General features: G+C 34.9%; 1 protein-coding gene and 2 long non-coding RNA genes across 3 annotated transcripts in view; 2 read left to right on the top strand and 1 right to left on the bottom strand.

Annotated features, from left to right (window-relative positions):
* LOC147762167 (uncharacterized) overlaps window positions 1-13,114 on the bottom strand; it is a 53,741-nt gene extending 40,627 nt beyond the window's left edge. The window contains exons 1-2 of the long non-coding RNA XR_015333873.1: window positions 12,798-13,114; window positions 12,393-12,437 (exon numbers count right to left, since the gene is read on the bottom strand). This is a non-coding gene — a long non-coding RNA (uncharacterized LOC147762167). The remainder of the gene's footprint in view (window positions 1-12,392; window positions 12,438-12,797) is intronic.
* On the top strand, window positions 7,145-9,889 carry LOC147762168 (uncharacterized). The gene is made up of 2 exons (XM_087012016.1): window positions 7,145-7,487; window positions 7,828-9,889. The coding sequence occupies exons 1-2, from the start codon at window positions 7,206-7,208 to the stop codon at window positions 8,383-8,385; spliced, it is 840 nt and encodes a 279-aa protein (XP_086868142.1). The 5' UTR covers window positions 7,145-7,205; the 3' UTR covers window positions 8,386-9,889.
* Window positions 13,115-14,851: 1,737 nt separating the features above from the next.
* Window positions 14,852-19,074, top strand: LOC147762166 (uncharacterized). Its single transcript, XR_015334184.1, has 3 exons — window positions 14,852-15,403; window positions 15,752-18,429; window positions 18,951-19,074. It is a non-coding gene; the product is annotated as an uncharacterized LOC147762166 (long non-coding RNA).
* Window positions 19,075-26,906: the final 7,832 nt, after the last annotated feature.

Genomic DNA, 26,906 nt, shown 5'->3' with positions numbered 1-26,906 from the left:
AAGTCCCCATTTGAAGATTCCGCCTTGGACAATAGGGTAAATTGACATTTTTAATGAAAATTTTATAATCCTTTACAATCAATTAATTAATTAACTTCTGAAAGTGAGTTTGAGAGTGACAAACTTGTAACAAGTAAATATCTGTTCATGAACATGTTTAAACATGAACAATAAAAATGCACTTCTTTTAAAACATATTCAGTATTCATTCTCTGCCCTTTGCCGACAGTTTAAACATGCGTTGTGATTTCTAACAAGAATAAGGGGCATTGATCACGGTTTAAATGGTGTCGTGTTTTAGCCAGATTTTATCTTCTCTAGAGGGCCATTGTAGCAACTGCTTGTGTTTCTCCATAAAACACACTTCCACCTCTTCATCCTCCTCCTCATCCCCATCAGAAATCTTTCCAACAAATCACTCCCTATCATAAATTGCTGTGACATACTGCCGGACAGTCAGGGCAGCGGCATCTCTCTCAGGTGTCATCATGGGTGGTCACTTGCAACACCTTGGATAAATTATTATTTTCCTGGCAATGATTCACAGAATACTGATGATTTTGGCTTATATGTTGGTCATAAGGTGCACCTCTTTTTAAATCACTGAACAGACTTTTCTTTTCTTTATGGCACCCAGGTCTGGAACATCAATTGGACCTATAGCTAGTTACTGAGATTGGCCAACTACATATTACAAGATTTACTGTACCTGGTCATATGCCACTCTCTTCTCCAGAACTTCACCAGTCTTTTCACTTTGTTGCTTCACAGTGTTGTTCTGGTCAATGTCTAAGATCCTAAAACAAAGAAGAACTTGAATGCTAAGATTATTTTACAACTGCAACAACTTTCTGCCCCTCATCAGCATATCTCTTTCAAACTATCAAAAAACTCCAGGCCAAAAGTTTCTAAATTAAATTTTTCCTGGAGTTTTTTATTTTTGCTCACCCTGCAATATATAATGTTTTTACGCCCTTATCTTTTCTTTATGCATAAGTTTCCTTTTGTCTTCTCTTGGCCTTCTCATTTTCATCATAGGTAATTCATGTGTAGATATGAAATCTGTGATATTAGTTAATATTTTGACACATTTCTTACCTCTTCTTTCTCTTACTTCTCTAAGATGCTGGAATAATCTCCTCATTTTCTGTCACAATGTCAGATTCATATTGAGCTATGTTCAGTTTCCTTCTAACTTTGTCATAGTCATCTGCAAAATGAAATTAATGAATTGACATTGAAATGTCACATTTTGGACTGGAACATGTGATACATGTAGCATGCACATTAGTTCTAGATGTTTGAAACACATAAAATGCCTAATAATAGAAAAGAATTGTTCTGAGAGTCGCAAGTGTATTTTCCCCTAGGGATGAGTGTCTTGCCTTCCAAAGTGATGATGGGGCTGTTAATGCTGCACAGGCAGAGAAGGCACCTTCTATTGTTGCAAGGAAATGTGCCCATGACGCCAAGGCTGTTATTGTTAACCAGGAGTTTTTTCAGATTAGGAGGCTGTCTGAAAGAGATGATAGGTGGAGATGGAAAAATGTCTTTGAGCGTAGTGTCAGAGTCAAAGATATGTTGCAAATCCCGTGCCATCTTTTTAAGGTGGTAAAGGGTGGGATTCAAAGTGACTACTAAAGGGACCCTTTTGTGTGTGTCCTTTCTTTGGTATTGGAGAAGATCTTTTCTTGGGATTCTATTAGCTTTTCCCGTGGTTTCTTTTATCATTTGCGTGTCATACTGCCGTCTTTCAAAAATCTTTTGCAAATCTGTAAGTTGTTCACTCTTCTTTTCAGGTTCCAAGTTGATTCTATTGTATCTTAAGGTAATATTGTAAAGCAAAATACAATGGATTTTTTGATGTGTGAAGGATGAAAGCTGGTGCTATGTAAGTAGGCTGAGCGGTCCATAGATTTCTGATATATACATGTAGCCAGTCTATTGTTTTTTATGACAATGTTCTGCTTAGTATACCTAAAAATCCATATATTTGAAAGACTTTAATGCATTGTCATAACACTGACTTGGCAAGTCAATAGAAAATTATTTCCTTTTTAAAATAACAAACAATGCATTTGGTCATTGCAGTAATTGAGGATGTGGTACTTGGGTTGTGTAAGTTTTTTTTGTTTACAAATTGCATATGGTCAAGGTCATTGCAAGTGCGCTACAGATGGTTTCTTTTTTCAAACATCTAGCCTACTTACCACAATTTGTGATGACACACTGCTTGTATTTTAAGGCAATGGAAGCCTTTTCTCCCGATGTAATATTGCTCGTCATCGGTAGGAGCCAGTATAGGGATGAGTGTCCTGTCGATGCATCTCAACATCATAAAATCCTTTCTTCGCCACTTTAACTTCCTTGGGATCTGTAGGAAACTTGACAACAAGATCCTCATGTTGTGATGTTGCTGTTAAATTTGTCACCCTGTGGATGGCCCAGGAGACGCTGCTCTTGCTGCATCCTAGAGTAGCATCTCCCTCCACTCTCTGGTAGCTTCAGGTTGCAAAATATTGCAAAGCAATGAGCACTTGCACCTGCGTGGAGAGGGTGTGAGATCTCTTCATTGATGTTATGAGATTGTCATGCAGGATCTCCACAACCCTATCCACCTCTCTTCTAGACAGGCAGAATCTTTTGAATATTTCTCCAGCGCCCATAAATTTTAATGGTTTTTTTCTATGATAAAACCGTTGTTGTCTCCTTTGTATTCTGGTGGCCCGGATAGCAAGAAAGACAGCCGCCATATTGCAACCTTTCTTTTTCATTTAATACACATGCGTACGATGAAACTCTATAGTTAGCTACTGGTCTGACCAGTCATGAAATATCCATGGTAACAACAACACAATAATGAGTGAGAGAACTAGCGATAGCTTCGTAAAACTGCACTCATAACTAGGAAAAGGCCTACTATCAGTCACTAACAAACTACTGCTTTGTGAAGCGGGTCCCAATTTGTGCATGCCTCCCCCAACTGTGAATGAGTAAAAAAATCAGAATCTTATCAAACCTGTTTCTTTGAATTTTTTCTTTTTTTGTGTGTGTGTGTATTTTGGTGAATATTTTGTGTCTGTATATTTTGCCAGCTTTGCTGTCTAGTCTTATGGTAGTGCTCATCTTATGGTTTGCCTAAAGATAATTAAGTATAAAAGATATCTGCAGCAATTTTGTGTAAGTGAAATGCAGAAAATCATTTTGTTATTTCTTTAAATAAAGAATTAAGCAACATCTTGCAGTAAGTATACTAAAGCTTTTATACTAGTATGTACACTACTGTTGTGATCCCATTGTACTAGTCTTTATACTAGTATGTACACTACTGTTGTGATCCCATTGTACTAGTCTTTATAAAAGATGAGTACTTATTATTACTTTGGTGCTTACTTTGTAATTTTTTGTTAGTTTTTTTAATGAAATTGAATCAAATGACAGGCATTTTCTTATCTTAATATCCAAAGTTATATATTGAGTTAGCTTGCCTGAAGCAGTGCTAATAAATTAGTACTGAATAAAGCAAGTCAGAATGATGACTGAATCTTCACATTGTTAATGCCTGTTATAAGTACTGGTACCTAGTAAATTCCCACTTGGTAATATTCTGGAGCTGTTTGTAATCAAAGAATGTTTATTTATTTAATTTAGCTCATTAGTGCAGAATTTTATTTAAGAGAAACTGGGTTGAAGTTGTAGAGAGGCATAGATAAAGAGAGGTGAGAAACAGAAATTAAATACTAAGAAAACTTCAGACTCCTATTATATTTTCTTATAGTTGTTATATTTTCTCTCTCATGCCTCATTGGCCGCATTCAGGACAGAAAACTAACAGATCTGCGGATCAAATATGGCAACCCACTAAAAAACTTGCCACTTAATTCCTGATTAGACACTGAATAGATTCCCCACAGGGATTAAGCAACAAGCATTAGCATTGAGTGGGTCACCATATTTGATCCAGGGATCTGTTAGTTCTCTGTTCTGAAAGTGCTCATTAACAAATAATATCATACAGAACCTGGGTAGGGGGTAAAACATGCTTATCAGGCCCGTAGCCGGGGGGGGGGGGGGGGGGGGGGTTTCAAAAGAACGGCCCTTTTTGCTGGGAAAAGGTCCACTTTGGATAAAATTTGATCTAGGTACATGAAGGTTTTATGGTAAAAGGTCCACATTTTCAGAAAACGAACCCCTCATTTGAAATTGCTGGCTACGGGCCTGCTTATATCTATACAAAACTGATGAAGGATACTTGATCAATAAAAATTTTAAAGCTTTTCACCACTTGAGAGTTGCATTTACACTTTACATTTTCTGCGCCAACACTGTCATATTGAAGATATTTCATTTACACACATAACCCCAACCAGGTAATATGATGTGACTATTGTATTCATCAGTGCAGTGATGATCATAGTTGTATATGTGTCTGTAGTCTCATATGGAAATACCTGAACACACTGTGGACATGATATACAGCGATCAGAGAGAGAACATTTATAAAGTGGCAACAGTCTCTTTGCTGTGAATTTCAGACTTTTGTTTCCTTATGAAATATTACAAAGGACATATAAATTTACATGGGGAATTTTTATCGCAAAAATGTAAGTAAAAAGTACTGTGCAAATGTGTATGAATACTGTTTTTATGTCTTTGAAAATTAAATTGAAAGTCTACAATGCAGTTTTTGTCACTATTTATCATACTTATATTAGGTAATTATATAATTTCATAAACTTTATACATAACTTTCAATTTTAATGTACTTCTTGAAAATGTATTTGGCCTTTGTTTTTCTGAGAATTATCATTTCAACATTATCAATGTACCAACCAACTTTTAATTATAAATAAATTATAATATTATTATTTATTGTTGTTGTTTTATTTTATATGACTGTGCAAGAATATTTAGGTCTAAGAACTCAGTCCCAATAAAAATAAGAGTGCATTCAGTGTTTTATCTGTCTAGGTAGATCAATTTAGGGGGACTCTTGCTGAATGTAATCAGATTAAGAGATTAGCATACCACCCCCTAGCTTTGAGTAGAAAATGGAAAACAAGCATGTTATAAACAAAAGGAGGCGAGCCAATCCAATTGCATTCAGCAAGAGTCCCTGTGGAGTTGGATCAATTTACATAGATCAATAGTGTCATTGGGAATGAGTCCTAAATTAAGGCACTAGTAGATATGTCAGTGGCAATACTAAGATGAATAAAAATAAAATGATAAAAAGAAAGTGTAGTGATAGTTTCTAATATGATTCTTTTACTTCCAAAAAGTGTTTTATGCGGTTCAAAGTGATAACATTGGTAATATTAAAGAATCGGGGACCACTGAAAGACAAAGTATATTGCAAACTTTTTGAGAGGTAAAAAACTAGGCCATGTCTCCCATTTCTCCCTGCACAGAATCTTACAGATATCAAGTCAGCGACGTAGTATATGTGCGCACGCATGTTATTACGTCGCTCATTCTTCTTTGTTACGTTAAAATGATACATACGTTACCATAAAGCGTGTAAATATTTTTTATTATATTTTCATTGGTTGTCTTTCCTTTTCTGCGCCAACACTATTTAATTGCAACACAAATAAAAGAGATAAGTTTTGGCCCACAAAGCGAAAGAAAATCAATGAATATAAAATAAATATTTACACGCTTCATGGTAACGTATGTATCGGTAACGTATGTATCATTTTAACGTAACAAAGAAGAATATACAACGTCGCACGCAACCACAGAATCACGACAACAGAGAACAAACAATGAAATCAGAAAACAATACCTTCACGTCATTTGGTAACGTATATGTATCATATTAACGTAAAAAATCAGAATGAGGGCCGTAAAACGAAAAGCGCACATATACAAAGTCACCCTCACTCACAAAGTCGTGACAACAGAAAACGGTCAATGGAATCAGAAAACAACACCTTCATATCATTTGGTCACGTACATATCGATAACGTATGAATCAAATGGACAATTTTCACTGATAGTTGAAGGCAAGAAATCTTATTTGTCTCGTTTTCATTCATCTTAATGTAGCATTAAGACATAAGTGCTGGCCCACAAAACGAAAGACAACCAATGAAAATAGAATAAATAAAATTTACGCGCTTCATGGTAATGTATGTAAGTAGTTACATCCGTACTATACGGGAGAAAAGAATTCCATTTTTTTCTTTTGTTATGTTACATCATTTGAACAATGGAAAACCTATACCGGACAATGGGGATGTTTACAAAATAAACAAACAATTTTTTTAATGTAAACAAACGAGACTCCCTATTTTTGTTTACGTTTTACTATGGTAACGGATGACGTCACAGAACGGGCCTGGGCATGTAGGAGATTTTAAAGAATTACTATGGAAAAAGGCACAATGTAGTGATAAACAAGTAAATTTGTAAATAAAACATGATTTTATTGAAATACATAATTGCATTGTTTTGCTGTTTTAATCTGTGCATGTAACTGATAGATTCACTATACTCACTTTGCACTGCATTATGCATAATTATTATCTTTTAGTAAATTAGACATTTATATACATTGTTTTAATGTTTTAATGTGTATATACAACTGTTCACTATGATCAACTTACAATGCAATTATGTATTTCAATAAAATCATGTTTTATTTACAAATTTACTTGTTTATCACTACATTGTGCCTTTTTCCATAGTAATTCTTTAAAATCTCCTACATGCCCAGGCCCGTTCTGTGACGTCATCCGTTACCATAGTGAAACGTAAACAAAAATAGGGAGTCTCGTTTGTTTACATTAAAAAAATTGTTTGTTTATTTTGTAAACATCCCCATTGTCCGGTATAGGTTTTCCATTGTTCAAATGATGTAACATAACAAAAGAAAAAAATGGAATTCTTTTCTCCCGTATAGTACGGATGTAACTACTCAAATTTTTTGTTTACAAAATTTTGCAATTCCCAAGTTGGAGATTATTCATAAAAATGTCTGTAACATTTAACAGTAATACAACTAATGTGGGAAAATATTATGGATAATTGCTGTCGTTATTGAAAATTGTAAGGCTAAGTATTTTTATATTCATAACCAAGACTGTGGAATTGCCATTATGTATTAATATTTTGCAATAACAGCTCAAATTTATGCTTTTTGTAGGTGTTATTCAGTAGAACTCAGGGTTGCAGTGACTCTGTGGATATGTGGCTCTGGTATGGAATACAGAAGCATTGGGCATTTGTTTGGAATTGAGATATCTTTAGCCTGCACCATTTTCCAAGAAACTGTGCAGGCCATAGCCACCCATCTTTCTCCTAAGTTCATTCAGATGCCCACTGGGAGAAGACTACAAAATATTGTGGAGGGATTTGAGGCCAAATGGGCTGTTCCACAATGTGCAGGGGCTATTGATGGAACACACGTGCCCATTATTGCTCCAAGCCAAAACAAGACTGATTACTACAACCAGAAATGTTTTTATTCCATTGTTAGTCAGGTAAAGGAGAATAAATATACAGCGTGCATGATTCTCTCTAGGATCCTTGGTCCTTAAATAGCCAAAAGGTGTCCAATAAGTACAGTTAACCTATTCCACTCCCACCCCTCTTACAAATACACATGAAAAATATCCTCATTACTTTACAACACTTTTTGGTGGTGTTAAGTTGTGTTATTAGAACTTCATAGTCTTGGAATGTGTTCAAATGTTGGGAGGTTGAGTTCAGCTCTAATTTATATGTGGCTTTTTTTTTTCACTAGATTTTAGAAGCAGCATTTATTATTATATTATTTTAGTTTTGTCACATTTTGTATATTTTTTCAACTTTCCGTTACAGGTGATATGTGATCATGAACTAAGAGTCTTGCATGTGGTATCAGGCTGGCCAGGACGAGTCCAAGATGCACAAGTACTAGCACAGTCAAGCATCTTTCAAAAGGCAGAAAGTGGGACTTTATTCCCCCCGTCAAGTCGACTGATAAATGGAGTAGAAGTGCCCATTTTGATTATAGGTGACCCTGCCTATCCCCTCAAACCTTGGCTGTTAAAAGCATATTCAGACTTTGATGTACTTACTCAAGCTCAAAAGAACTTCAACGATTGCCACACGCGAGGAAGAATGTGCATTGAGGGGTGTTTGGGTAGATGTAAAGGGAAATGGCAGATACTTCAACACAGGCTAGATTTTGAAACTGAATTTGTGCCAGTGCTCATCCTGGCATGCTTAACACTGCATAATGTTGTTCTGGTTCACAATGAAGGCTTTGACCAGGAGTGGATGGACTTGGTGGAGGAAGATCGAAATCATAACGGATACCAACCAGGACATGACATGAGACAGTATGATGCCAAAGCCATAAGAGAAGCATATGTTCAGTATTTTAACAACAGATAATAAGGTGTCTACTTTTGTCCTTTAGTTTTTAGTCTTTAAAATGTTGAACCATTAAGTATTTTACCTACTAGTTTCTGCTTTTACAAACACTATTATTGAGTAATTCTTACTCCTGAGTATTATAGAAATGGACTTTATGGTACATTATATAGTTTAAATGCAAATAAGGTCTTATAAATATTGCCTACAAGAAAAGAATGTATCTTAATCTGTTTAGAGTTTTAACATTCTTTTTGGGTTGCTCTGTGTTACATTTTTGATACCAAAAACCCAGGTATTTGTTTGCAGTTCATTGGTATTTAACAGGGATGAGATGGCATTGTATCCTTGAAATTAATGTAGAGTTTTGGAGAGTTTGGATGTGCATTACTGAAGAACAAAAAGAAAATTTGGATTACATGACTGTATCAAGCACATGAAATTGTAAAACTATTATTTGAAAGTAGATACACAGCTCTTCTAGTTAACTGGATATATATTAATGCTGCCATCACTTTCTGAATATATTTAATTAATTAAAATTGGCCAGAAAGGGGGGCATTATGAGATGCAATTATACATAACCTTCAATAAGTCATTAGTGCAACATCATCTTTATGTATGAAGCTGCATTGACACACTAACCACTGTTAAGAATAAAGAAATTTGCCAAGTATCATTTTGAACTTGCAAAAAGCGTAAAATGTGTTGGCACAACGTAAGGAGTGTGTGTGCACACATGCACAATCACATTCCATCAGTGTAATAAATAGATGCCTATTATGTTGACCCTGCTGTCTTACCTCTCTCCTTCATGTTCTCTGTCACAGTTTTTGTGTCTTTGACATCAACTGAAGAATAACATGGAAACCATACTTGTTCACAATAAGGATATCAAATATCCAAAGATATATCTGGGTATATGTTTTTGAGAAACGTGTGTGTGAGAAGTGATTTGTATTGTATTGTACATTGTAATGATTATTTCCTAAGTATAATTAAAGAAAATATACAAACAATTTCCTATAGAATGTACGCATCTAATTCTATTTTGAAATATCTTTAATAATATAGAATACTACATGTGTTGCTGAACATGGAAAGTAATTAAACTCGTCACAGTCATTTGTAAGTAACAGGAGCTCTAGATATGTAAATTAAAACAAATCTGCAGATTGTCACTTTGAAATTTGTATCGGCAACTTGTTCAAAATAAAAACCATCGACACAAACTTGTAGAAAAGTGTATGAATGACAGGGTGGTATTATTGGGGAGGGGGGAGAGGGGTCAAGGTCAGTCTTGGCATAACTATGACTTGGGTGTATCCTTCGGTGGTTCAGTGGTAGAGTGATTGCCTGCTATTAGGAATCGACACCTGGCATGTTTGGAGACATATGAGCTCGAGTTCTGTCTTATGAAATGTACTTGTATATTCTTTACATCATCTACTTTCCGGGAAGAAATTTTGGGCTTATGGCAGCTGTGGACATGTCTACCAATAAAAGTCCAGCATAGAGCGCTTTATGTTGATCTTTGTGTTTTTTTTTTCCACCAAGTGAAATAAAATAAAATTTATTCAGCCAATAAGAATATCAAAATATAAATATCATAAATTGTTTTCATTTGAGAGGTCAAACTAAATAAAGAACTGGACATTATAATATTTATGAACTAGGCTATAAAGAAGAATTAATATTAGATACTGCAGAGAGGCAAAAACTACTTAAAAACCATTTATTGCCCCTGTGTGTTAAAAGTCTACTATTGCTTGGTAAGAATTTAAAAAACGATTTTGCTGAATGGGTGGGACCCCTCCATAATTCCTTTTGTTGTTTTCTCCATTCTGTCTTCCAAGATATAATCCAGTTAGGGGAGATCTCTGGTTATTTTACTGGCGGCGTCAATAACATTTGAGTTTTTTTGCCCGTTCCTCTACTGTAGCCACCATTTATTTAGGGTGATCCGTGAAGCACTTCGTTCTCGTGACTCGTAAATTTTTGAATTGATGATTTTATTTCCCATGAACTTTGATCACCCCTCCCAAACAGTATCCTCATTTAAGAAAAGAAAGGAAAACAAAATGTACAAAATGTATATTTTATTCTGAAATTACGAGAATGACATTTTAAAGGTTTTTAAGTGGCTGCTACAGAGGCAATAATAGTTCTGCACTGACGACCCTGAAAAATTAAAGATGAAAATATTAAAATATAATTCAGTTAAAATCTATTAGCTGTAAAAAGATGTTGACAGTAACTTTACATCCACCAGCTCTTGGCTGCTATCATATAATTACTGCTTTCATGTACAGTTTTACCAGCTGTTTGACAAAGTTTTCTTATAAAAAACTGAAAGCTTACTTAATTATGATACAATTAAGACAAAGAGACAATCAAAACTTATTTAAAAAACATAATAAATCTGTCCTTTTCAAAAATACTACTGCAATTTCCTCATTTCTAAATGTCTGAAGTTATTTGATTTATTTAATAATAATAATAATAATAATTATAATAATAATGATAATGATAATACTAACCATTTATGTTCTTGGCCTGCGCCTGAAGCAAGACATGAACAGATTTAATACCCTCCTCCACCTAGATTGGTGGCAATTCTTTGGAGCTGAAATATATAAAACAATATTACTTACTACGATTCAATAATATATGTTTACTATTGTGAGCTATATGTATGAAGTAGTTAGCTAATATGTATTTAAGTATTTGAATGATCTAAAGTAGTTATACTTATTTAAGCTTATGTGCACAATTTATGTAAAACTGTAGTTTAGAGAGCTTGTAAAATGTAACTGTACACATTTTAATGCTCAATAAATTATTATTATTATTATTATTATTATTATTATATAACAATTCAATAAGTAGTCAGTGCCACATCATATTTCATGTATGGAGCTGCATTGTAACACTTTTACCAGTATTTGGAATGAACAAATTTGCCAAGTATCATTTTAAACTTTCCAAAAGCACAAACTGTGTTGGCACAACATAAGGAGTGTGTGTGTGTGTGTGTGTACGCACATGTGTGTACATACACAATCACATAATAAATAGATCCCTATTCTATTGGCCCTACTGTATTACCTCTCTCCTTCACGTCTGCCATCACAGATTTTGTGTCTTTGATATTGACTGAAGAAAGATGGGGGAAAACAAATAAAACCTGCACAACAAGGATTCAATATGTTATTAAATATAGTCAAAGACACATTCAAAGTTTTAGATCCCTTAATTAATTAATTAAATTTCAGTGTTTGTGTGTGAGTCTCCCCCCTAAAGTCCATCTGTGTGTTTACAATTTTTAACTGTCTTAAATGAATCCCTGTTAAATTGTCCTAAGCTCATTGTCTTACCTTTTTCTTTGATGTCCTCAGCATCTGACTCAATCTTTGTGTCTTTGATATTGTCTAAAGAAAAAATGATATCAAATAAAAACTTCATATTCCATGTCTGCGCTTGTCCAAATAGGATTCAATAGTTTAATACAGTTTGTTGAAGACACATCCAAATGTTTAATTGACTTTAAAATAAATAATTTTTTTAAGTATACTTAAGACTTTGCTTGAGCAACATGCATGCAGTGTGTGTGTATGTGTGTTTGTTAGTGTATGTGTGTGTGCACGGATGTTTCAATAGTATATTAAATTTAAATTTTACCGAGATTCCTCTCTTACCTATCTCATCCATACTTAGCGTCTTCACAAGTGTTACATTGTTCTTGTCTTTCACTTTGATATCAACTGAAAGGGCAGAATTGAATCGAATTTTCAAGACAAAATTATGTGTGTTCAATCGTTACACAGCAAAAGCCTTAATTTTTCAGAAGATATAGTATCTTCTTAAGTCTGTCAAAGGCCAGACTTTGCTTGTGCAACATGCATGCAAGTACAGTACCTTGGTGTGTGTGTGTGTGTGTGTGTGTGTGTGCGCGTGCATGTACATGCACAGTCACATGTCATCAGTGTAACAAATAGATCCCTTTTCTATTGACCCTGCTGTCTTACCTCTTTCCTTCACATCCACTGTCATAGTTGTGTTTTTGACATCAGCTGAAGGAAAGAATGAACACAAATTACACATCCCATGCCTGTGCACAACAAGGATTCAATACATTATTTTACATAGTCAAAGACACATTCAAAGATTTAAAATTAAACAGTGTTTGTCAGGGGTGGATCCAGAGATATATTCTGAAAGTCTTGAAAATTATGTTTGTTGATCCATCCTCCATTATGGACCGTCTTCTGACAAAAAAAATTAGATCCTGATCAATGTAAAGAATTCTGGACATTTTCGGAGACCAAGATGGCCTCAATCTGGCCCTGTTTGTGCCTGAGAGCCTGTTTGTGTGTTTTTACATATTTAAGCGTGTTAAATGAACACCTGTTAAATTGATCTTACTGTCTTACCTCTCTCCTTGCTGCCCTCAGCATCACTCTTTGTGTCTTTGATATCAGCTAAAGAAAAATTGATATCAAAAAAGAACTTGACATTCCATATCTGTGTATGCTCAAAAAGGATTCAGTAGGCCTATTACAATTTGATGTCACAATAAAAGATTTAATTCACTTAAAAAAATAAATGAATTACCTTTTTAAGTATGCTAAAGACCAGACTTTGCTTGAGCAACATGCTTGCCATGTGTAAGTGCATGTGTATGTGTGTTTGTTAGTGTATGTGTGTGTGCAAGTATATTAAAATTCATAATGTTATTATTTTACTGTGATTCCAGCCTTACCTAGTTCCTTAATGCTTAGGTTCCTAACAATTGCTACATTATTCTCTTCTTTGGTATCACCTGAAAGAACAGAATTGAATTTTAAGGAATACCAAATATGTGAGTATGTTGGAGTATGTTGGAGACAAAAAGAAGCATGTTAGTCTGTTAATCTGATTGTATTCAGTGAGAGTTTCCATGGAGTTAGTGCACATTAGCTAGGTCTCCAAATTCATTGCCAACAGCCCCTGAGGGTCCAGACTTGCACCCTGAGAGTCAGGATGTTGTTGTAATTTTATTTCATGAATCCTTCCTAAAAGATAAAAGATGCATCAAGTTGATTGAATAGAGCAATGGTGTGGACTTACCACTTGTGTGGACTTCAGGCTTGTACATGTAGTCCCACTCTGGTATAAGATGGCACATTTATTTATTATTTACAAGTTATGATATACACTAAAATAAAGCCTTAAATGTATTTGACAATATTAAAGGACCATTTCATCATTTTTCTACAGTTTTTTTTATAGGATAGTGAGATCAAGTAATCTTTTATTTCCATATGTTGTACATGACAGATTTAAAAGGTTACGAGAATTATGAGTTCAAGCACCTTTTATTTCCATGTCCAGTTCTCCCCAAGTGCAGGTTACTTCGATGCTGTCCTTAGTGGTCACCTGGAGGCACCTGTTCCTAAAGGGTTCAGGCTCCCATGTCCAGCCAGACCCAGGGTGGTAAGGCTGAATAAATTTAAAGAAGATCATTATTTAAAAAAAAAAAGTCTCATACTTACATTTTGTGGCTTAATGAATTTCCATTCTATATTTGAGCCCTTGGGCAGGAGAAACTCTGCCCTGAGGGATGGGACCCCTATATCAGTGAACCTTGACAGGTTCACACCTTTCTGGGGGGTCCCATCCCCGAGGGCAGTTCCCCTGCCCACCACTTTGGCCTTTAAATAGTTGTTGGTTAAGAAAACTCTTACAGTGGCCTTGGCTGTTCAAAGTAAAAAGTAAAATAGAAAGAAATACTATCAATATATCGTTTTTGATATTTACATTACAGACATTCAAACTGACCACTTAATTAATGTAAATAAAGAATAGGATATCTTACTTTCTTATTATGAACAAATTAAATCTTTTTTTATAATATGTAACAACAAAAAATTGCAAGAGTAGTTTTAGGCCCGTTGTATTATAAAACACATACAGTCTGATTATACAAACATACACACAACTTACGAGCACACTGTTCTTCTTTATTTATTTCATTTTCCATATCAGCTATTATCTGCAATATGTACAATAAATTAAAGAAATCATGTTAACGGGATACATAGAATTTTGTATCTTTATTTGGTAGTTTGTGATGTAAACTACATTTGTACCATTACCAGAATGATCAGCAAATCGTCATGTGACAAGAAATTTTTAAGAATTTCATTTAGAATATTAATTAATCACATAAAAAATCATGAACGACGTGAAAAAAAAGCGCTGTGTGGGCTTACTTTGAACTTGCTACAGAATTTCAATTTTGAATAAAAAAATTTAATAAAACTTACCAGCGGCTGTGTAGACATTGTCTCTTTGCTTTGTTTACTAAAACAATAAAAAGGAATAATTATTGTATAAAAGAATTTCATTGGACGGTTCCTCTATTGTTTCCTTAACTTTAAACCAATCAGATTGACGCTTCGTTGAAGCTCTCGACCTTTGAGTCTTTCTACTAAATAGAAATCACAATATATCGTAATCTATATCACAGTGCCTGGACCCTGGTCATATCTACTGGGGTTCCAGAACTCTCTCCCTCCTCGCACGAGCTTCTTAGAAAGCGGAAGGTGAACCTTTTGCTGATACTGACCGCAGTCCATTACAAATCCAAAGTCTCACCTCTTGCACAGCGCCATCTATACTCAACATTTTTTTTATATGGCGTAGGCAAAGGGTGACGCTGAAAAGCCGGAATTTTCATCAAACGTTCTGAACACTAAGTGTCACCTTCCATCAAGACACTGTTCTTAGATGGTTTTGTTATAGATTCTGTTGACAAACTTTATCGGCGAGCTCAGGATGAGACATTTGAAGTGAAGGACACTTGTGGTATCGACTGTGTCAGTTGTTCACTGTTCACATCACGATGCAATGTGCTGGAGAAGATTTTACAATGTGCTACAGAACGTTGCTGCTGCAGATTAAAAGTGCTATGGAGAAATGGCAAGATTGCACGCTGTCATCTACTTCAAGTTCTGTCATTCCCTTTTCATCTGCAATTACCCAATGGCTAATGAAGGTGAGATAATTAACAGGAGAACTGACATTGTTTCTTCTATTATAATTTATAAGAATAGGCCTTCTTGTTCCTCTAGAGTCATCTGTCGAAATACTAATATATGCACTGAATTATGAATAACACATACTTACGTGTACTAGCAATACCATCCTGAGTTTCAGAAAGCACTATAAACCCACCTCTTTATTATCAGTACTGGTACAGTGTATGCTTCAGCCTTGACTCACAACAACACTTTAGTTTGTAAGTTTTTTTTAAATATTTCTTTGGGGTTAATTTGATGTAATAAACCTGCTGAAATTTTATTACTCTAATATTCTGGATCACTGACTTTTTTGTCTTTTCCAGACCATTATCTGACTCCACACTACGCTGTACTAGGAGGCACAGGTCTATACTGCCACAATGGAACACAATGACTCCAGACTACTACACTGTACTAGGAGGCACAGGACTATACTGCCACAATGGAACACAATGACTCCAGACTACTACACTGTACTAGGAGGCACAGGACTATACTGCCACAATGGAACACAATGACTCCAGACTACTACACTGTACTAGGAGGCACAGGACTATACTGCCACAATGGAACACAATGACTCCAGACTACTACACTGTACTAGGAGGCACAGGTCTATACTGCCACAATGGAACACAATGACTACAGACTACTACACTGTACTAGGAGGCACAGGACTATACTGCCACAATGGAACACAATGACTACAGACTACTACACTGTACTAGGAGGCACAGGACTATACTGCCACAATGGAACACAATGACTCCAGACTACTACACTGTACTAGGAGGCACAGGACTATACTGCCACAATGGAACACAATGACTCCAGACTACTACACTGTACTAGGAGGCACAGGACTATACTGCCACAATGGAACACAATGACTCCAGACTACTACACTGTACTAGGAGGCACAGGACTATACTGCCACAATGGAACACAATGACTCCAGACTACTAAACTGTACTAGGGGACACAGGACTATACTGTCACAATGGAACACAATGACTCCAGACTACTACACTGTACTAGGAGACACAGGACTATACTGCCACAATGGAACACAATGACTCCAGACTACTACACTGTACTATGAGACACAGAACTATACTGCCACAATGGAACACAATGACTCCAGACTACTACACTGTACTAGGAGACCCAGGACTATACTGCCACAATGGAACACAATGACTCCAGAGTACTACACTGTACTAGGAGGCACAGGACTATACTGCCACAATGGAACACAATGACTCCAGAGTACTACACTGTACTAGGAGGCACAGGACTATACTGCCACAATGGAACACAATGACTCCAGAGTACTACACTGTACTAGGAGGCACAGGACTATACTGCCACATTGGAACACAATGACTCCAGACTACTACACTGTACTAGGAGGCACAGGACTATACTGCCACAATGGAACACAATGACTCCAGACTACTACACTGTACTAGGAGGCACAGGACTATACTGCCACAATGGAACACAATGACTCCAGACTACTACACTGTACTAGGAGGCACAGGACTATACTGCCACAATGGAACACAATGACTCCAGACTACTACACTGTACTAGGGGACACAGGACTATACTGTCACAATGGAACACAATGACTCCAGACTACTACACTGTACTATGAGACACAGAACTATACTGCCACAATGGAACACAATGACTCCAGACTACTACACTGTACTAGGAGACCCAGGACTATACTGCCACAATGGAACACAATGACTCCAGAGTACTACACTGTACTAGGAGGCACAGGACTATACTGCCACAATGGAACACAATGACTCCAGAGTACTACACTGTACTAGGAGGCACAGGACTATACTGCCACAATGGAACACAATGACTCCAGAGTACTACACTGTACTAGGAGACCCAGGACTATACTGCCACAATGGAATACAATGACTCCAGAGTACTACACTGTACTAGGGGACACAGGACTATACTGTCACAACGGAACACAATGACTCCAGGCTAATACACTGTACTAGGAGGCACAGGACTATACTGCCACAATGGAACACAATGACTCCAGACTACTACACTGTACTAGGAGGTACAGAACTATACTGCCACAATGGAACACAATGACTCCAGGCTACAATAGTGTACTAAGAGGCAACAACATGAGTTTCATTTATTAAATCTTCATAAGTAGGTCACATTGTCTTCTAAATCTTTTCATATTCAGTGAATTTTTGAATCTGTAATGCTGCTTGATCACAGCCTTTCAGCAAGTTTTTCATCTTGTTCAATGTAATGCCTGATATTTAGGTGGATTTGTGCTTCTAGTGATGTAAGAATTTTAATTTAAATTACCCAGGTATTTTAATGCTTTGTCAAAGAAAGTGAAGGAACAGTTTTAATACACTTGAAAATAAAGTTGATTGTTTTAAAGATGTATTTTTTATTGTCTTCCTGTTGATCACACATGTCCTCCACAGATGTTTGTATGTGGTAATATTGTTTCTGTATCAACTTATCTTGGAGCTGTGACCACAACAATGACTGTAGAGCTAACAGTGATGAGGAAGGGTGTAGTAAGTATTGCTTAGAATGAAGATGGATATCAAAGAAATGGGTTGTCAGGTAGTGGGTTTCGACCTTACTGAAGCTATAAAGATTGCTTGTCAATTTAGTAAACTCTGGGAATTTAGAGACGAGTAATGGGTGCATTTGACCAGAAAATGCCAACTTCTTTGTTTGAAAACATGATATAAAATTATGTTCCAGCTTTAAAGTACAGATATCGGTCCATTTCTAAAACTGTTTCAAAGCTGATTCATATACTGCTATTGAAAAAGTTGTATGTAGTCACCTGTTATCAATTCCAGCATTCCCAACTTGTCCACATAGGGTGCCATTCACTCTCAGCAGGTTAGCTGTCATGGATCACATTTGCCATTGATAGCAAGAAGAAGTCTTGTATGGGTATATATTGTTTTCCAGATGACAGTTATAGGTAATTTGCAACCTCCTACACAAACAAACTCAAATCATTACATTTGCTATTTTCTTTCAAAGTAAAGAGAGTAAATAATACATTGCAATATTTGTTTTGGTCAATTCTCATTCTTCTGATTATCAATTTCCCATAAATTTGACACTTCAAAATTTTACCCAGAGTGGACCTTTTCCCAGCAAAAGGGGTGGTTCTTTCGAACCCCCCGAACTCCCTCTGGCTACAGGCCTGGACAATATTTGTTTAACTGTTTTGAGTCATGGGATTTGCCAGTGTTTTCAGTGTAATTTCCAGTTTTCTCAAATATATAATCTGAAAAAATACTTTTCATAAGACACAGTCATTAGATCAGCTTATCACAGATTTTTATTGTTGTTAAGCATCATTTGTACAAATTTCAGAAATATTGGACTAGATTTGACAAAATTATTAACATTTAACTATTATAAGCCATGGAATTTGCCAGTTCAGTTTTTTCAGTGTAATTTTCAGTTTTTTCAGTTATATTGTTCTTTTTCCAGAGTACCCTTACTATGAAAAGGCAGACAGTGAAAGACAGCACCAGGAGCAGCACTATGTCTTATCCATGTGTACAATACATGATATGTGGCAAGATTTAGGACATTGTCAAATATTGTGATAGCAACAACCCATAGCAGAAACCCATTGTAAGGAGTAATCTGCATCTGGCATTGATAGTAAGGAGAAGTGTTGTATGGGTATATATTGTTTTCCAGATAACAGTTATAGGTCATTTGCAACCTCTTACACAAACAACCTCAAGTCATCACATTTGCTATTTTACTTTATAATCACATTGCAAAATTATTAACATTTAACTATTTAAAGCCATGAAATTTGCCAGTGATTTCAGCGTAATTTTCAGTTTTTTCAAAGATATTGTCGGAAGAAGATACTTTTCATCAGACACAGTCATTTGATCAGCTTATCACAGATTTTTATTGTTGTTAAGCATCATTTGTACAAATTTCAGAAACACTGGACGAGATTTGACAAAATTATTAACATGTAACCATTTTAAGTCCTGGGATTTACCAGTCTTTTCAATGTAAATTTCAGTTTTCCCAAATACGTTGTCCCAAAAAACACTTTTCATTAGATACAGTCAACAGATCATCTAATCACAGATTTTTATTGTTGTTAAGCATAATTTGTACAAATTTCAGAAATATTGGACAAGATTTGACAAAATTATTAACGTTTAACTATTTGAAGTCCTTGGATTTGCCAGTCTTTTCAATGTAAATTTCAGTTTTCCCAAATATATTGTCACAAAAAGACACTTTTCATTTGACACAGTCAACTGATCAGCTTATCACAGATTTTTATTGTTGTTAAGCATCATTTGTACAAATTTCAGAAATATTGGACAAGATTTGACAAAATTATTAACGTTTAACTATTTTATGTCATGGAATTTGCCAGCTTTTTCTATGTTATTTTCAGTTTTTTCAGGTATATTCTTCTTTTTCCAGAGTTATCCTTACCATGAAGATGCAGGCAGTGAAAGACAGCACCAAGAGAAGCACTATGACTTATCCATGTGTACAATACATGATATGTGGCAAGATTTAGGACATTGTCAAATGTTGTGATAACAACAACCCATTCCAGAAACCGATTGTAAGGAGTAATCTGCATCTGGCATTGATATTAAGGAGAAGTCTTGTTTGGGTATATATTGTTTTCCAGATAACAGTTATAGGTAATTTGCAACCTCCTACACAAACAACCTCAAATCATCACATTTGCTATTTTATTTTATAATCACATTGCAAAATTATTAACATTTAACTATTTTAAGCCATGGAATTTGCCAGATTTTTCAGTGTAATTTTCATTTTTTTCAAGGATATTGTCAAAAGAAGATACTTTTCAGTAGACACAGTCATTTGATCAGCTTATCACAGGTTTTTATTGTTGTTAAGCATCATTTGTACAAATTTCAGAAACACTGGACTAGATTTGACAAAATTATTAACGTTTAACTATTTGAAGTCCTTGGATTTGCCAAATTTGTACAAATTTCAGAAACACTGGACTAGATTTGACAAAATTATTAACGTTTAACTATTTGAAGTCCTTGGATTTGCCAGTCTTTTCAATGTAAATTTCATTTTTCCCAAATATGTTGTCCCAAAAAACACTTTTCATTAGATGCAGTCAACAGATCATCTAATCACTGATTTTTATTGTTGTTATGCATCATTTGTACAAATTTCAGAAATATTGGACAAGATTTGACAAAATTATTAACATTTAACTATTTGAAGTCCTTTGATTTGCCAGTCTTTTCAATGTAAATTTCAGTTGTCCCAAATATGTTGTCCCAAAAAACACTTTTCATTAGATGCAGTCAACAGATCATCTAATCACAGATTTTTATTGTTGTTAAGCATCATTTGTACAAATTTCAGAAATATTGGACAAGATTTGACAAAATTATTAACGTTTAACTATTTAATGTCATGGAATTTGCCAGCGTTTTCTATGTTATTTTCAGTTTTTTCAGTTATATTCTTCTTTTTCCAGAGTTACCCTTACTATGAAGATGCAGGCAGTGAAAGACAGCACCAAGAGCAGCACTATGTCTAATCCTTGTGTACAATACATGATATGAGGCAAGATTTAGGACATTGTCAAATACTGTGATAGCAACAACCCATTCCAGAAACCCATTGTAAGGAGTAAGCTGCATCTGGCATTGATAGTAAGGAGAAGTCTTGTATGGGTATATATTGTTTTTCAGATAACAGTTATAGGTAATTTGCAACCTCCTACACAAACAACCTCAAATCATCACATTTGCTATTTTATTTTATAATCACATTGCAAAATTATTAACATTTAACTATTTTAAGCCATGGAATTTGCCAGATTTTTCAGTGTAATTTTCAGTTTTTTCAAGGATATTGTCGAAAGAAGATACTTTTCATTAGACACAGTCATTTGATCAGCCTATCACAGGTTTTTATTGTTGTTAAGCATCATTTGTACAAATTTCAGAAACACTGGACTAGATTTGACAAAATTATTAACGTTTAACTATTTGAAGTCCTTCGATTTGCCAGTCTTTTCAATGTAAATTACAGTTGTCCCAAATATGTTGTCCCAAAAAACACTTTTCATTAGATACAGTCAACAGATCATCTAATCACAGATTTTTATTGTTGTTAAGCATCATTTGTACAAATTTCAGAAATATTGGACTAGATTTGACAAACAGGCCCGTAGCCAGGGGGGGTTCGGGGGGTTCGAAAGAACCACCCTTTTTGCTGGGAAAAGGTCCACTCCAGGTACAATTTGATCTATTGATCTATTTGATCAATTTGAGGATTTTATGGTAAAAGGTCCACTTCTTCAGAAAACGAACCCCCCCTCTAAAATTGCTGGCTACGGGCCTGACAAAATTATTAACGTTTAACTATTTTATGTCATGGAATTTGCCAGCGTTTTCTATGTTATTTTCAGTTTTTTCAGTTATATTGTTCTTTTTCCAGATTACCTTTACCATGAAGATGCAGGCAGTGAAAGACAGCACCAAGAGCAGCACTATGTCTTATCCATGTGTACAATACATGATATGTGGCAAGATTTAGGCATTGTCAAATGTTGTGATAACAACAACCCATTCCAGAAACCGATTGTAAGGAGTAATCTGCATCTGGCATTGATAGTAAGGAGAAGTCTTGTTTGGGTATATATTGTTTTCCAGATAACAGTTATAGGTAATTTGCAACCTCCTACACAAACAACCTCAAATCATCACATTTGCTATTTTATTTTATAATCACATTGCAAAATTATTAACATTTAACCATTTTAAGCCATGGAATTTGCCAGATTTTACAGTGTAATTTTCAGTTTTTTCAAGGATTTTGTCGAAAGAAGATACTTTTCATTAAACACAGTCATTTGATCAGCTTATCACAGGTTTTTATTGTTGTTAAGCATCATTTGTACAAATTTCAGAAACACTGGACTAGATTTGACAAAATTATTAACGTTTAACTATTTGAAGTCCTTGGATTTGCCAGTCTTTTCAATGTAAATTTCAGTTTTCCCAAATATATTGTCACAAAAAGACACTTTTCATTTGACACAGTCAACTGATCAGCTTATCACAGATTTTTATTGTTGTTATGCATCATTTGTACAAATTTCAGAAACATTTGACCAGATTTGACAAAATTAATAATGTTTAACTATTTGAAGTCCTTGGATTTGCTAGTCTTTCCAATGTAATTTTCAGTTTTTTTCAGTTATATTGTTCTTTTTTCAGAGTACCCTTTCTATGAAAAAGCAGGCAGTGAAAGACAGCACCAAGAGCAGCACTTTGTCTTATCCATGTGTTGAGAGGAAATATGTCTTACACAAAGCAGAATAGATGTTGGTAGTTATGATGGAACTTTATTATGAAGTGTTATATTAAACCCATATAATATATTTGTTCTTTTATGGGTGAAGCTTTCCAACTCTGATGAAGAATTGGAATTCCTGTTTACTAAATAATTCCAGATAAAATGTTACGCTATTAAAGAGTCAGTCCTCCTGTTTGAATATAGTGTTTGTGCTGATGTGCTGTTTGCAGAAACTTTAGCCCACATGCTTGCACATAAAATATTCCTCAAAGAACTCTCATACCAATATTTGGTTTATTTGTTGCTAATTTAACAATAAGAAATCAGTTAACAGATTTTTAAAATCTTGATTAATCTGTAGGCATTACAGATTGCAAGACGTAACCATGAGACAGTATTGTTACATAGTAGTTAGCACGATTCTAGGACAATTCCCCCCCGGACAATTCCCCCCCCCCCCGCCCCCCCCGCCCCCCCCCCCCCCCCCCCCCCAGACAATTCCCCCCCCGGACGATTCCCCCCCAAGAAATATATATTTATAAACAAATATAAAGTAGAAAGTGTAAAGTTTAAACATTTCATCCATTTTATTAATATTTTTAGTGTGATAATATAACTTCATCATGAAACAAATTATTTTATAACAAATTCCCTTTTCATTGAGTACTAGTACAGGAAGATTAATTAAGTATCTAATCGAAGTATAACCACCTATCCTTCAGGTAAAAGTGGGGTAAACAGATGAACAGGTAAACAGACATCAAAGGGCTACCTGGATGAGTGAGATAATCTGTTTACCCCTCCTTTTCCTGGAGATATATATTCTTTGATCAGATTTTTAATAAAATGTTCTGTACTTCTATCTCGAAAATTTCATGTACTTGTACTCCATGAAAATAAATTGTTTAATAAAATTGATATTATCTATCCTTGATTTGCATCATCATCACACTAGGAAATATTCAGAAAATGGGGAAAAGATTTGAACTTTGTACTCTTTACTTTACATTTATTTATATATATATAGATAGATATATAGATATAGATATATATTCTTCGGGGGGGGGGGGAATGGGGGGAATCGTCCTGATACCGTTAGCACTTATATTAACTGGATTAATAGACTGACTTAAAAGAAGTGCTAAGGCAAATACAACCAACAAAAAAGTTCCTTGACAAGTATTATCTGACCCGTAATAATGATATTTTTGTTGTATTTAAAAATGTGAGGGAAATGATACAGCTTAGTCAATGTAACAGCAGAGTTGAAATTAAGAATCCAGATGAAAATCCAAAATAGCACTTTGCAGTTTGTTTTAATACGTTATCCTAGAAATATGTCTGTGTTGGCTTGCTTGGTGTACTCAACATTCCATGCCAAGAACTGTTGTCTTGGTTCAGAAAAGGGTAGAAGATAAATTTTAATTTTACAATATACAAGACATAATAATGCTTTTTCCTTCTGGCTTTAAACTGTATGTCATGTGACATTTGTATAGACGTCTTCAGATGGAAATTTTATTAATGTTGTACAAATATAAAAGCTTTAAGAAGGCTGGAAGAATATTTGTCCTACACCATTGCAACATTCACTTAAGTATGATTTTTAATTTCAGCCATGTCCGTACATTGCTGTCACCTATGCTATTTTCAATTCTTTGGCATGTTAACTGTCTCATTATTGAACTAATTACCTCTGCCAAGGAGGTTATGTTTTCACCCCTGTTTGTCTGTCATCCACATAACTCAAAAAGCTATGGACCGATTTTGATGAAATTTTCAGGAACTGTCAGAAGTGGGCCAAAGAACAGATGAATAGTTTTTGGTGGTGATCCAGATCAATAATCAATCAATAATCAAAAATAAAAAAACTTACTCATTATAGAATGAAAATTTAGGGGTGAAACGGCATTGGGTGGAGACTTTGCTGACTTGGCAGAGGTCTGCGCCCTTGGAGTGCTTTTTTAGTTGCATATGTAAACGTGCTCTTTTGACATTTTCTGCATCTTAACAATTTTGTTAGTTGTTTATATTAAAATGATGGTAAATCTGTTAGTGTGTATTGTGAAATAAAGAATAAGAAATGGAAATAAAATGATATCAGTGTAGTTTGTCAGATTCGTTCCTTTACTGTTTTCAGATCAAGGAAATTATATAGATATTTAAAATTGTTCTATTGATGTATTTTTTATTTGTTTGAATAGAGGTCTGTCCATACTGTAATGCCATACTTGAAATTTTGTTAATTCATTTGGAGGTGATGCATTGTTCTTTATGTATGAAGATATATTGATTTTCATTTTTAGATACTAGTGAAAGTCTTTTTGTTTTTGGTACATGCATGCCAATAGTATGTATGTTCTTCATTATTTCACTGTAATAAAGGATATTTTGGGGGAAAATATGTATGTTCAATTGTTGCTCTTTTTCTCCCTCTAATCTTTTCCCTTTCACTTTAATTTTCTTAAGAAAAACAAATAATTTTTGTGAAAAAATGGAATAATAATCAATAAGTAGATTTTCCAATTAAAAATATACAAAGGTTAGACAAAATTCTAATTTCAAGAGGGGAATACTGGTGCGATATATTTTTCAGAAACCTCTTAATCCGCCACTGCGTTACCGATATGCACATTACCATATTGCGTGTAGATTGTTGTTGTTGTTATTTATGTTGTGAATTTTCTGTCGGCGCAACACTCAATAACTCCCTTTCCTTTAACTTGTTTGATTCCGTTATAATCTTTATCTGCAGTTAGTGAAAGTGTAAGTCATTTACTTTACAACATCAATTGAAAAGGCTACAAGTTGCCTTAAAATTTTGCATGTGAACCTCTATGAAGAGGAACTGTAGTGGCCAACAAGATTTTTAACTCTGAATTTTTTTACTTCTGAATATTTTGACTGTTAATAATATGTTATGCGCATTATTTTTTTCGCTCGGCTTTCTCCTTTATATTCGCTTAAAAAGAGAGAGAGGGGGTATTCTAATTAAATTCATCCTTGTCGAACACAAAGAAACAGAAATGCTGTCAAAATTTTAATGCTTTGCCGATATCCATTTTTAATCACAGTTTTTTTACCTATATCAAATAATTATGACGAAATGTCGCGTGTGATTTTCGCCCAAAAGCCGTGACGTCTGCAGCGCGGGTACGTACGGATAAAATTTAGTCCCAAAATATTACACGTCCCTATACTCCCGTTACCGATAGATACATAAAGGAAAAACGGAAAAAAATGTCTTTTTAGATTTAAATACCGATAGATCCGATTTTTTTCTGCTGTCCTATATATTTGCGTTCCTATAGATACGACGTCCTCATAAACCCACGTCCTTTAAATCCGCATACCTATAGATCCAAATACCGATAGATCCATTACAGGTACACTATTGCTCAAAATGGTTGGTATACTACTCAGTACATAAAATGCACTTCTTTAAAACGACAGTACACATATTTAATTCTTTCAGCAATATACCGGTATTATTCTACTAGATCGTTTTCACACAATGCTCAGTGAAAGAACATAAAAAGAACAAAAGTGTGTTCTATATTTCACAACGCTTACTGTTCTAGCGTCAGAACACTGTTTAAAGCGTTCTCAAAATGTAACATTCGAACACGTGAAAAGTGCTCTGAATTTACATGTAAATGTGTTCTAAACAAAAAACAAACAAAAAAAATGTGTTCTAAATTTCACAACGCAAGTTGATATGGGCCTTTTAGCCGATTACGATGTCAGATAGATGGATCTAGCGGTACCTGGATCTAAAGATACGTGGGTTTATAGGAATCTGTTGGTGGATCTATCAGAACGTTAATTTAACGAGACGTAAATCTATTGAGACATGTATGTATAGAGACGTATCTATGGGGACGAATGTTTTATTGGGACGGTTATCTATATGGCGGACCCCTGCAGCGCATCTCTGAGGCGCGTTTACTAATTATTTTTCACTTGTGGAATGATTGTGTTAGTGCAGAAAATTTCTTTCTCACCAGATGACAACTGAAAACTTTGATAATATTTTTTGAACCACCATTAAGATCATCAAGGCCATCAAGATCATCATCGTTACAAATCTCTGAA

The sequence above is a fragment of the Lingula anatina genome, chromosome 4 (genome assembly GCF_051362555.1).
Source record: "Lingula anatina isolate TDL-2025a chromosome 4, LinAna3.0, whole genome shotgun sequence".
In the NCBI taxonomy this organism is placed as follows: Eukaryota; Metazoa; Brachiopoda; class Lingulata; order Lingulida; family Lingulidae; genus Lingula; species Lingula anatina.
The sequence above is the reverse complement of the archived record's forward strand: the minus strand, read 5'-3'. Positions and strand labels throughout refer to the sequence as shown.

Excerpts from the sequence above, each read along its gene's own strand:
- LOC147762168 (XM_087012016.1), top strand. The coding sequence starts at position 7,206 with ATGGAATACAGAAGCATTGGGCATTTGTTTGGAATTGAGATATCTTTA. Across the intron at positions 7,488-7,827 it reads TTTATTCCATTGTTAGTCAG|GTGATATGTGATCATGAACT; the intron begins GTAAAGGAGAAT and ends TTTCCGTTACAG.